This window comes from Chlorocebus sabaeus, chromosome 13 (assembly GCF_047675955.1).
Source record: "Chlorocebus sabaeus isolate Y175 chromosome 13, mChlSab1.0.hap1, whole genome shotgun sequence".
Lineage (NCBI taxonomy): Eukaryota > Metazoa > Chordata > Mammalia > Primates > Cercopithecidae > Chlorocebus > Chlorocebus sabaeus.
In genome coordinates, this window is record NC_132916.1 from 78,404,487 (window position 1) to 78,417,784 (window position 13,298).

Here is a 13,298-nt window from a genome sequence, read left to right on the forward strand (position 1 = left end):
ATTCCTTTCTCCTTGCTCAGTAAATGTTGGTTAAAGGAATGAATGAATGCTGTAGGGTATATATACTTTGATACTATCTGTAATTTCTGTGTCTGTGCAGGAGTTTGGGGAAAAATGAAAGAGAAACTGGAATTAATGATTCAGACCTTTTTATAGCTTTGAAGAGAATGCAGATTTGTGGCTGTATACCAAAAAGCAGTGATTTTCCACCTTTTAAAAACTACCCCTTTTGATGTACTCCAAGAGAGTCCTCTACCCTTTCTCACTAAAAGTAACCAGGGCTTCTTTGAGAAATGGCTGATTCCAAGTCTGGAGTAGATGCATATGATGAGCTGGAACATCTTGTCATATCAGAAAGCAGAGAAGCTTTGAAAAACTACTGGATTCATGTCATATATCCAGGAGCCAACTTGAAGCTCTTCACAGTAACCTGAAGAGGGGATATAATGACCAAAAGTGATTGAAACACATCAAAATATTAAAGATACACGAGTTTATAATGATACTAAAAATAAATCATAGTCACCATTGCAGGTTCGTAGGGACCAAATTTACTATTCTGGCAACTGGTGAAAAGAATTTTTTATCCTGCCTCTTCAGTGCAGAACATAACCAAACAGTTGAAGAGAGCAAGTGTTCAAGGAAGAATTGCTGCTAAGAATGAAGACTAAATCCTTTTTATGTTTTTTTGGAGACTGGGTCTCACTCTCACCCAGGCTGGAATGCAGCAGTAAGATGATCGTGGCTCACTGCAGCCTCAACCTCTGGGTTCAAGTGATCCTGCTACTTCAGCCCTCTGAGTAGCTGGGGCTGCAGGTGTACTACCATACCTGGCTAATTAAAAACAAAAGGTTTTTTAGAAACAGGGTCTTACTGTGTTGCCTAGACTAGTGTCAAACTCCTGGGCCCAGCGATTATCCCGCCTTGGCCTCCCAAAATGCTGGGATTACAGGTGTGAGCCTCTGTGCCTGGCCAAAATCTTACAATTGGAACATTGCAGTATTACTGTTGAGCACCCCTAATGAAATAGTGTTTCTAAGCAATGATCATCAATAGCTGCTAAAAATCATTAGTTGGATCCAGCTGACAACTGAATCTACCAGTCAGTTTTAAAATCACAAAAAGACAGGCAAACATTCCTGTGTCTCCTTGTGTGATTTGACAGTGGACGTCTATGATGGTCACCAAAAATTCAAACATGGACTTGATCACATCCATAGATATGATATAACTACTAGTTTACAATGAAATGCAGGGGAAATTGACCACAGGGTGTAGTCCAGAATAGGGGAAATTCTGCTATACAAATACCAAGTTTTTCTCACAAACAAATGACTGGAAAATATTTTAAAAGAGGAGTTGGGCTGGTTATTAAAAGAAACCTAAAAGGCTTATCAGCCAAATGAAATATGTGGGCCTTATTTATATCCCGATTTAAACTAACTGTACAAAGACATTTTTATGCTTTAATTTAATGCTATTTGAATATTAGGTGATACTAAGAATTATTGATTATTTTAAGGTATGATCGTGGCATTGTGGTTATGTTTTTAAGTCCCTGTCACTTACAGTACATATTGAAGTATTTACAGATGAAAACGAGATGATGTCTGAGACTTGATCTAGTTGTGGTAGGGGGAGTAGCTGAGGCATATATATCAAATGAAAAATGATGGGTGATAAGTATGTGGGAGTTCATCATATTTCCTCTCTACTTTTATGTATGCTTAAAATTTTCTAAAATAAAAATTTTAATAAAAAGTACATTTCCTTTTCTCCTCTTGTAACGTTATAAAACCCCTGTAAGTTCTTTTATGTTTTGCTGATAAGAAAGTAATGTCTGTAGAGTGTAAATAATTTGAGTGCACATAAATTATGGCATAGCTGAGCTAGAATATTGCTTTTTAATATGAACATATTGAATAATTACAGAGATTACAAAGGATTAAAGGGAAAGATTTTTGAGTGCTCAAGAGAATTTAAGAGGAAGACTAAATATGAATATCAAGCTTTTACAAAGGAGGTGTGGAATTGAATTTGGTAGGGAATGTAAATTTTAATTTGAGAATGATGACAGAGAGGAGGTGAGAAGAAGATAAAGTCTCCGAGCTTTGGCTAAGAAGGAAGAAGAATTTACTTCGAATGGCAATAAATTTAACTTAAAGCAAAAAGCACCAATCAGGTTTGGCAAAAGATAAGATCGAATTTTAATAAGGAATCATTGATAAAGATTGTGATCAGTTTTTCAACTTTATTTGAAAAATTAGTATGTATCAATTCAGAGTTATTAGTAGGATAAAAGGATTTCTATAGCATGAGAGATTTAAGTTGTTGGTTTTAGGAAGGGGGAAGTCAAACCTTGCTCACTATCCTTTTAAATTACCGGTTGAAACAATGTGAACTGTCATTTCCTTAACAAGGCATCAGGATGCCTTTTTAGTCTACTTCTTTCTTAATATTATTTTACCTCATATCAAACTGCCTGTGGACATTTTAACTTGGTTATTCATATTTCTTAAGTCTAAAACTCTCCTTTCTGTCAGGTTCTTAATCTTCCAGGCTTATTTGAATTCTTTCTCTCTTGTGGCCAAATTGTGTTGACAATTTATATTCTTTTAAAATTTATTTCCATTATCAAACTCTCATTACTTTATGTCTTCTAACTGGTCATCTTGCCAAAGGTTTTTCATCTTTTTATTCATCTTAAGTATCAGTAGACTTCTCTTCCCTGAATACCCTTTGTGTTTTTACTTCTCTGTTCATCCACTTTCAGTGGCTCTCCTCATTGCTTATAATACAGTCAAACTCTAGTGTGACTCATTTTTCAAAACTCGTTCGTTATTTAAATCCAATCTGCTTTTGCAACAATTTGTTCAACAATATTTTCATTACAAATCTTCAGCTCCAGCCAGATCTGTTCCAGCCACCTTGTTTGGAACATGCTTTTACTTAACTCTCACATTTATGTTCTTCTTTACTCGTGCCATTCGCTTCACTAAGAATTATTGTTGTTGTTGTTGTTGTTGTTGTTGTTGTTGTTGTTGTTGTTGTTGAAGTTCTGCATATTCTATGCAAAACATCAGGCCATACCTTCCTCATTAACCCATTCCTTTCTTCAGTAGCCTACAATATTAATTCTCTGTTGAACTTCATCACCACTTAATATTTGGCATGTACTCATGTTACCTTTTCAGATATCTGTGGTTTGTCTCCCTTTCTAGGGGAAAAGTTTGATTTTATATGTCTTTGATTCTTCCACAGGCTCACAGTGCTATGCATATAGGAGGTGTTTGGCAAACATTTTCGTGGATGATTTATGACTACTGGTTAGTCAGTGTCTTTTGAGAATTCTTTAAAAACAATCTGAGGGTTCCCCCCCACCCCGAGTAGATTTTTATGATGTTGTCTAAAGGCAGAGATAGGAACTAGTTCTTCTGGAGGCTACCCTGAGCCTCCAGAGAGAGAGGGAGAGAGAGAGAGAGAGATTACACAAGTTAAGAGGAAGCATGGGAAGAATTCAGATGACTGGTGTGAATTTCAGAACTTTAAATGCTACAAATGTAACTTTTTAAAACATTTATTAGTTTAAACAAATGTGTATAGCACTTGATACATTGTGCTATATATCAAACATTGATATTTTTTCCATTTAGCTTTTTTAAAAATGTTTAATTATACAGTATTATATACGTAAGTTGAATGATTATATTTTGTTCAACATTAAAATTGCCTTTTAAATTAGATTATAATTTTAATATATCTGTCTGAATCCATTTTATTCCTTTTATCCATTGTAGCTGCTAAAGTGGAACAATGATTTGATTCACTTTGTTAGTCAGAGCTTTTCTATTACATTAGTAGTAAGGATTTTTAATTCAATCATTTGCATAAAAATGCTTCTCAAATTTAAATATCCAAATATGTGTTATAATTGTATTAGCCAGTCACTTGTTAATCATGTATTTGTAGAGATGCAAATACAAGCATTAGCTTCTGATTGTTAACATCAATCAATTTATTTTGTTTTCATAGAATAATAATAACCTGGATGCCTGCTGTGCTGTTCTCTCTCAGGAGAGTACAAGATATCTTTATGGTGAAGGAGACTTGAATTTTTCAGATGATTCTGGAATTTCTGGTCTACGCAATCACATGACTTCTCTGAACTTGGACTTGCAATCACAGAACATTTACCACCATGGAAGAGAAGGAAGTAGGATGAATGGAAGTAGGACTCTAACGCACAGCATTAGTGATGGACAACTTCAAGGTGGCCAGTCCAATAGTGAACTATTTCAGCAGGAGCCACAGACAGCACCAGCTCAAGTTCCTCAAGGCTTTAATGTTTTTGGAATGTCCAGTTCTTCTGGTGCTTCAAATTCAGCACCACATCTTGGATTTCACTTAGGCAGCAAAGGAACATCTAGCCTTTCTCAACAAACTCCCAGATTTAATCCCATTATGGTAACGTTAGCCCCAAATATCCAGACTGGTCGTAATACTCCTACATCTTTGCACATACATGGTGTACCTCCACCTGTACTTAACAGTCCACAGGGAAATTCTATCTATATTAGGCCTTACATTACAACTCCTGGTGGTACAACTCGACAGACACAACAGCATTCTGGCTGGGTATCTCAGTTTAATCCCATGAACCCTCAGCAAGTTTATCAACCTTCACAGCCTGGTCCCTGGACTACTTGTCCTGCATCTAATCCTCTGTCACATACCTCATCTCAACAGCCAAATCAGCAAGGCCACCAGACCTCTCATGTCTACATGCCAATCAGTTCACCTACTACTTCACAACCACCCACCATTCATTCATCTGGTAGCTCACAGTCTTCTGCCCATAGCCAATATAACATTCAGAATATTTCAACAGGACCTCGAAAAAACCAGATTGAAATCAAACTTGAACCCCCACAAAGAAATAATTCTTCAAAACTGCGTTCTTCTGGACCTCGAACCTCCAGCACTTCCTCTTCGGTCAATAGCCAAACCTTGAACAGAAATCAGCCCACTGTTTACATAGCTGCCAGCCCCCCAAATACGGATGAGCTGATGTCCCGTAGTCAACCTAAGGTCTATATTTCAGCTAATGCCACCACAGGAGATGAACAGGTCATGCGGAATCAGCCCACACTCTTCATATCCACAAACTCTGGAGCATCTGCTGCCTCCAGGAACATGTCTGGGCAAGTGAGCATGGGTCCTGCCTTTATTCATCACCATCCTCCCAAAAGTCGAGCAATAGGCAATAACTCTGCAACTTCTCCTCGAGTGGTAGTCACTCAGCCCAATACGAAATACACTTTCAAAATTACAGTTTCTCCCAATAAACCCCCTGCAGTTTCACCAGGGGTAGTGTCCCCTACCTTTGAACTTACAAATCTTCTAAATCATCCTGATCATTATGTAGAAACCGAGAATATTCAGCACCTCACGGACCCTACATTAGCGCATGTGGATAGAATAAGTGAAACACGGAAACTGAGTATGGGATCTGACGATGCTGCCTACACTCAAGGTAATATGAATACTAAAGGTGGGATAGTTTTCCATGCTGGGCTTGTTGGTGTACGTTTGATTTCACACCAGAAATGGGTGTTAGCATTATTATTTCATTGTTTAAATATTGCCCCAAATGATGTTATTGTAACATTTGAGAGTATTATACATATACATTTTAATTTTAATTTTATTTTATTATTATAAAACTGGAAGTTTGAGTAATTGGGTTATCAGCTCTTCAGAGTAACCAACTCTGGTTGGTTGGTTTGTTGATGTTTATAATACTTTCTTATACCTGTGGTGATGCTGACTTTCTCTTTAAATTTTCTGTAATAAAAATTCCTAGAAACACATTTTAATAAGCAACTAGTTGACTCTCTTGACTAATATGATAAATTTGCCTTCTTTGACCAGATATTTGAAGAATAAGTAATTCGTGGCTGGGCATGGTGGCTCATGCCTGTAATTCCAGTGCTTTGGGAGACCAAGGTGGGAGAATCATTTGAGCCCAGGAGTTTGAGACCGGCTGGGGCAACATAGGGAGACTCTGTCTCTACAAAAAGTTTAGAAATTATGCAGGCATGGTGGCACACACCTGTAGTCCCAGTTACTCGGTAGACTGAGGTAGGAGGATTGCTTGAGCCCAGGAGTTCAAAGGTTACAGTGAGCCATGACCGTACCACTCTGCCCAGCCTGGGCAACAGAGTGAGACCCTTCTCTGGGATTGGGGGAAATTCTTCCTTTTTCTAATACAACATTTTTGACTTACTTTATTAAATCTATTGCTGCATAAGTATTAGAATAATTTACATCAAAGAAGTTTGAATCTTGTTCCTGATATTCATCCCTTTCATCCTCCCTTAAATGTTGGTTAATGTATTTCTTTTTATATGGAATTGTAAGGACATTACTTTCAAATCTATTTCAATTGATTGTCCTTTTCTGAAATAGACTGTTTGATATTGGCATAATACTACATTATGTCTATACTAATTCAAATAGGGAAATTTCTGTCATATGTTTTGTCTAACCTCTTAAGTTACATAATTTTCAGTAGGACTGTTAAGTAAATTCATTTAGATAAGAAGGTGGAGGTTACTCGTTTTCTTGAATATTTATGCCAGTTTGTAGATGAACTGAATCTTTTAGAGTAAAGGCGTATCTTAGTCATATATGTATCTGCAGGGAATTGTTTCATGTATCAGTTGTAGGTTGGAAAATACTGTAACATCACCCTTAGGCAGCATGCAGCCCCTACTATCACTAATATCCTCATCCTTTTTTACATTTCTGATCAAGTGATTTTATTGCTGAGTCTCTTAGGGGGTCCTAATTGTTTTGCCTTATTTTATGTTTTAAACAGCTACACTAGTGATTCTTAATCCAAGCTGGGTTGTGGTCCTTTCGAATTCCATTATCATTCATGGAACTTTAAAAAATTAACTGGGTGCAGTGGCACCCACCTGTAGTCCCAGCTTCTCAGAAGCTGAAGTGGGAGGACTACTTGAGCCCAGAAGATTGAGGTTGCAGGACACCACTGCACTCCAGCCTGGGCAACATATCGAGACCCCTATCTCAAAAATAAAGTACCCAGGGCTCTACCCAAATGTAAAGTGAATCCTAGGTATGCGTGTGCATGTATTTGTGTGTGTGCATTTTAGGAGAACATGAGTGATTTCAGTTGCCCTAGAAATTATGTTAAAACTTTTATTTTCCATATATCTGTGATTAACTACAAACATTTTTGTTTAGTTTCCGCAGCTTATAAATGTTATATACTATTATTTTTTCCACTGATAACTTACTTCTCTTCTCCCAAAATCGTCTTCTCTTCCTCTCCTTCCATCAAAACATCAGGTGTCCTATGGTTGGATAGTTGCTGATTCTCAAGTAGCAAATTTTTTATGAAGATAATTTGATAAGGGAAATTTTCAAGTAAAGTAGGCATTCATATTTAATATTAAAAAGATATTATATTCATGTTTAACTAGAATGTGAAAATAAAGTGTTTCATAAACTTGCTATCTCCAATTCCCCTCCTCCTATTCTTTTTTTTTTTTTTTTTTTTTTTGAGACAGGGTCTCACTCTTTCATCCAAACTAGAGTGCAGTGGCATATTCACGGCTCACTTCAGCCTCAACCTCCTGGGCTCAAGTGATGCTCCCACCCTAGCCTCCCTAGTAGCTGGACTACAGGTACACACCACCACATCCAGCTAACTTTTTGTATTTTTTTGCAGACAAGGTCTTCCTGTGTTGCCCAGGCTGGTCTTGAACTCCTGGGCTCGAGTGATCTGCCTGCCTCAGTCTCCCAAAGTGCTAGGATTACAGGCATTATCTCCACACATGGCCCGTGACTTCTTACTTCCCCTGTCATCACTACTGTGGTCTGAGCAATCACCACCTTTCAAATGGGTTATTGCAGTGACCTACCTGTTCTCGTCCTTGCCTCCTTGCAGTCTTCTTTCAACTCAGCATCCAGGGAGATACTGTTAAAAACCATATCACTTCTCTGCACATGATCACTATCTGTTGCACTCAGCGTAAAAACTATGAAGTCTTCCAGGATCAGCAGCTTCTCCCCCCAGCTCTTTTCCTTTTGCTTAGACAACCTGCTCACTGTGTTCCAGCCCTCCTGGCTTTACTCTCTTCCTTAAACATAGAAGGCAAACCTTAGGGCCCTTTTACTTGCACTAGTATTATTTTTTAGATTAAAACATTGAAGAACAGATAGGTTAAGGAACTTGTCAAAGGACAAGGGCAGAGTAAAAATTCTAACTAGGGGCCGGGAACAATGGCTCATGCCTGTAGTCCCAGCTTTTGGGAGGCCGAGGTGGGTGGATCACAAGGTCAGGAGTTTGAGACCAACCTGGCCAACATAGTGAAACAACATGGTCTCTACTAAAAGTACAAAAATTGGCTGGATGTGGTGGCATGCACCTGTAGTCCTAGCTACTCAGGAGGCTGAGGCAGGATAATTGCTTGAACCTCGGAGGTGGAGGTTGCAGTGAGCTGAGATCACACCACTGCACTCCAGCCTTGGCAATACAGTGAGACTCTGTCTTTAAAAAAAGAAAGAAAGAAAGAACTCTAAACAATAAAGTAACACCCTGGATAGAAGTAGAGAGCACCTTCGGAGGGTACCTGAAAGTAAAAATTAAAAAACTTTCTGATGAGAGAAGTCTCTGGTTTGAGAGTTTAAGCCTACCAAGAAAGCAGATTTCTCCAGAATCTGCCACTCAGATTGCTTAACAGCCTTCGGACAGCTCTAACAACCTTGATAATCACCTCCTTTAAACATACCTACATACATACAGAATTTTCTAACATTTGTGTGATTACATAGTCTTGCATTATCTGTGTGTGTGCACAGTTTTGGGGTTGGTAGTGTTCTCCAGCTTTTCTCCTTGTTTCTGTTTACTATGGAACTGGTATTGATCCAGATGGACCTATCACCCAGTGACACAGTCTTTTTTTTCTGAGATGGAGTCTCACTGTCATTCAGGCTGGAGTGCAGTGGTGTAATCTCAGCTCGCTGCAACCTTCACCTCCTGGATTCAAGCAATTCTCCTGCCTCAGCCTCCTGAGTAGCTGGGATTACAGGCGCATGACACCACGCCCGGCTAGTTTTTGTATTTTTAGTAGAGACGCAATTTCACCATGTTGGCCAGCCTGGTCTTGAACTCCTGACCTCAGGCGATCCACCTGCCACAGCCTCCCAAAGTGCTGGGATTACAGGCATGAGCCACCACACCTGGCTCAGTGACACAATCTTGATCGAGTGTTTCATTCACTTAATTCAAGACAAAGGAGGCCTTTGCTGGAAAATACATCTTTTCTGCTTTTACCCTACATAGTTCACAAACACACTGCAGTTACTAAACGGGGTGGCCTGAGTAATCCCGATCTTTAAGCAAGTATCTTTTCCAAACTCTATGTGGTATAGTAAGAAAAGGAAAGAAATATCTCTGTCTCCTGCAATGAAACTGATTTTTCTAATGCTCCTAGAAACACCGTTTCAGAGTAGAAAAATAAGTTGAGCCAGGCACTAGAATGATAGGAAAATATTTTTTCCAAATTGAGAAGAGACCATATATACATAGATAAATTTGGTAACCAAAATGCAGTTTTTTCTTTTTTCTTTTAATCTACCATTTGAAATCTAAAAATACTGTGATAAAAACTATCAAAAGTGAGAATTTCTGTTTATGAAAGATACATTGTTTGATACAGCCTCTACTATAGAGTGATCAGAAGCAAAAGAAGTAAATTAATGAAACATCAAGACCCTACTCATCTCAGCACTAAGTCTGTCAGCACCATCATCCTTCCTAAAGGAAATAAATTAAACTTGATTCCTTAAAGTACTACAGGAATCAGAGACAAAAGTGAAAGAACAAATTAAGGTTGGAGAGAAATTTTCAGTTTAAAGGTATGAAGGAAATTCTTATGTTACCCATTAAGAACAAGTATAGAAGTGAAATTTTCTTGCTGATAGTCATTGGTCACATATAGCTACATTTTTCCCCCTTAAGTTATACCACCCAACTCTAGCTTCCAAAAAATATTGAAAACTATCATTCAGCATATTCTGAGACATTCTAGTGTCTTCATAGTGGTATGCCTGTTATAACACTGGCAACTTTTATAGGTATGGAGGACAAAGTGCATTACGCATTCCAACAAATTTTCGTTGTGGAGAGAAAAGGGCCTACTTTCTTACTTTGTTACAGGAGCCAGGAACTATTAAAAAACTAAGATTGCTGCCAAATACGATTTCCACAGAACTCCATCTGTGGTATTGACTTAGCTGGTAAACTATTTTTATTATTTAAAGAAAAAAATTACATATATAAAATCATAAATATTTTTAATGATACTTTAATATGGTTTTTCCTCAGTTATGTTTAAAGTCCTACCATAGTGTTAAGCAGTAGCGTTGACTTTGAACCTAAAATAGAAATACAAGGAAGAAAAATTATGAGTTGAAAATTAGCTTCTTGGACTTTGTGTTTCTCATTCCTTACCATTTTTCACCAGTACATCTACAGAAATCATAACACGTTTCTTTTGAATGAGATTTAATAAAAAATGTTTATTGTGGCACAAATTCAGTAAGATACTCTTTTCAAAAGGAAATATAATTTTACTTAGTTCAGATTCTAAAACTTGTACTTTGTTTAACTTTATGTGTCTTTTGATTGGAAATGCCTTTTTGTTGTTCTTTGTTGACATTGAAATCACATTATTAAATAAAAGCCTAGTGCAGTAGCATGTACCTGTAGTTGCAGCTACTCAGGAGTCTGAGGCAAGAAGACTGCTTGAGTGCAGGAGTTCAAGACCAGCCAGGGCAATGTAGCAAGACTTTTGTCTCTAAAATAATAATAATAAACTCAGTAATTAGGATTAGTTGACATTGGACCACTTACAGAATATTTTTTTCAAATTAGCCCTGCTACTTGTAGGTTCTTCTCAGTCTTAAGACTAAATACCTTTTTAATTTGGGGTAAATGTCAGAGTTGGAAGAGACTTTAAAGGACATGAAGAATTCTACTCCATAAGTTATCCAGTCCACATACCCATCCAGCCTATCAAGTGTAAATCCATTCTGTACTTTAAATTCCTATGAGACACAAACTGCCTCCTAAGGTAGCGCATTCTGGTTTTGGAGAGCTCTACCTGCTAATTTCTTACATTAAATCAATACCTTTAAAAACTATTATGAAAATACCAGTCAGTAAAAGAAATTATAAAAAACAAATGCAATAAAAATGTGTCTCCTTTCAACCTTTGACCTGTCACTTCCTCCAGCTTTTCCATTATTTAACTATGAGGGATATTCTCCATTAGCAGTTACTTATCCCCTTCCCATTATATTCCCCTTCCCATTACATTCATTCCCATTATATTCACATACACATACCTGTGTGTATATATGTGTATACACACACTTCTTAAAGCAGGAACACACTATACACGTGGGTCTGTGAACACTTGGGTTTATATAATATATACATATTCTACAGTATGTCTGACAGACATTCACTAAATGTGAGAACAGTACACTAAGTTATGTAAATCCTTTAAATTTTTTAAATGTTTAGACATTATTTTAACATCTTTATTGAGATGTAGTTAATATACAGTGCAATTGACTTACAGTAAACGTCAGTTTTTAGTTTATTCACTGATATGTGCAACCATCACCCAGCCAGTAGAACACTTTCATCCCCTCTAAAGGAAACCCCATATCCTGTAAGCTATCACCTCCCTATCCCATTACCCCCCACCCTCAGCACTAGGGAACCACTAATCTACTTTCTGTCTCTATAAATTTACATATTCTGGACACCTGATATAAAATGGAATCTGATCTTTCATGACTCATCTGTGGTGTAGCAAGATGTTCTTTCCTTGTTATGGCCAAATACGCCATTATATAAATATACTGCATTTCATTTATTCATTCATCAGTTGATGGACATTTTGGTTTTTTCCACCTTTTCAGCAGTGGAATTGTTGCCATACGGTTTTCCAAAGTGACTGCACCATTTTACATCCTCACCAGCTGTGTATGAGGGTTTTGATTTCTCCACATTTTCACCAACACTTTTATCTGACTTTGTGTTACTTGCCATCCTAGTGGCTGCAAAGTATCTCATTGTGATTTTGATTTGCATTTCCCTATTGGCTAATGATGTCAAGCATCATTTCGTGTGCTTACTGGCCATTTGCATATTTTCTTTTTTGCCTACTTTTAGGTTATTCATCTTTATTGTTAAGTTGTGTGAGTTATCTGTATATTCTAGAAATAAGTCCCTTACATGATTTGCAGTTTTCTCCCATTCGTGTTGTCTTTTCACTTTCTTGATGGTGTCTTTTAAGCACAAATTTTTTATTTGGCTGAAGTCCAAACTCTATGTATTTTTCTTGCTCTTGCTTTTGGTGTCCTAGGAATCAGTTTCTAACTCTGAGGTGAGGTTATGAAGATACTCCTATTTTTTCTCCTAAGAGTTATATAATTTTGGTTCTTATATTCTAACCTTTGATCTTTCATCCATTCTGATGCAATTTCTGTATCATGGCATGAGGTAAGGATCCAACTTCATTCTTTTGCATGTGGCTATCCAAGTATTCCAGCACCATTTGTTGAAAAGACTTTTTCCCCTCATTGAGTGATTTTGGCACCCCTGTAAAACACCAGTTGACCATAAATGTGTGGGTTCATTTCTGGACTCTCAGTTCTTTTCCATTGTTCTATATGTTCTTTATGCCAATACCATATGGCCTTAATTACTATAATTATTTTATTATTAAATTGGGACATGTGAGTTCTCCTGCTTGGTTCTTTTTCAAGGTAGGCTTGGTTATTTAGAGTCTCTTGAAATTCTAAGTAAATTTTAGAATCAGTTTGTCAATTTCTATATAGAAGTCAACTGGAATTCTGATAGGAATTGCGTTAAAATATTTTTCTACATACTTGGTTTTTTAAAAAACTGAAAATAGAACTAAAGGGTATATAATGAAAAATTCCCCTCACTAGAGATAACTAGTTTCTCAAACAGTTCATTTTGTATTCTAGGATTATGTCTCTTTTTTTGTCTTTATCTCTTTGAGAAAATTCCATGTCAGCAGGATCTGCTTTTTAAGAAATGGCTGCATAGTGTTGTGTACCATAATATCTAACCAGTCTATTCTTGATAGACCTTAAGTAGTTGCTAATCTTGTTTTTACAAACAGTGCTGCAATAAAAATCCTTGTGTATACATAGTTGTACCCATG

General features: G+C 37.1%; 1 protein-coding gene across 3 annotated transcripts in view; it reads left to right on the plus strand.

Annotated features, from left to right (window-relative positions):
- TAB2 (TGF-beta activated kinase 1 (MAP3K7) binding protein 2) overlaps nucleotides 1–13,298 on the plus strand; it is a 91,013-nt gene that overhangs the window by 54,008 nt on the left and 23,707 nt on the right. For all 3 annotated transcript variants that reach the window (XM_073022564.1, XM_008006697.3, XM_038002280.2), the window contains one exon: nucleotides 4,033–5,533. In XM_073022564.1, coding sequence (XP_072878665.1) covers nucleotides 4,033–5,533 — 1,501 coding nt within the window. The remainder of the gene's footprint in view (nucleotides 1–4,032; nucleotides 5,534–13,298) is intronic.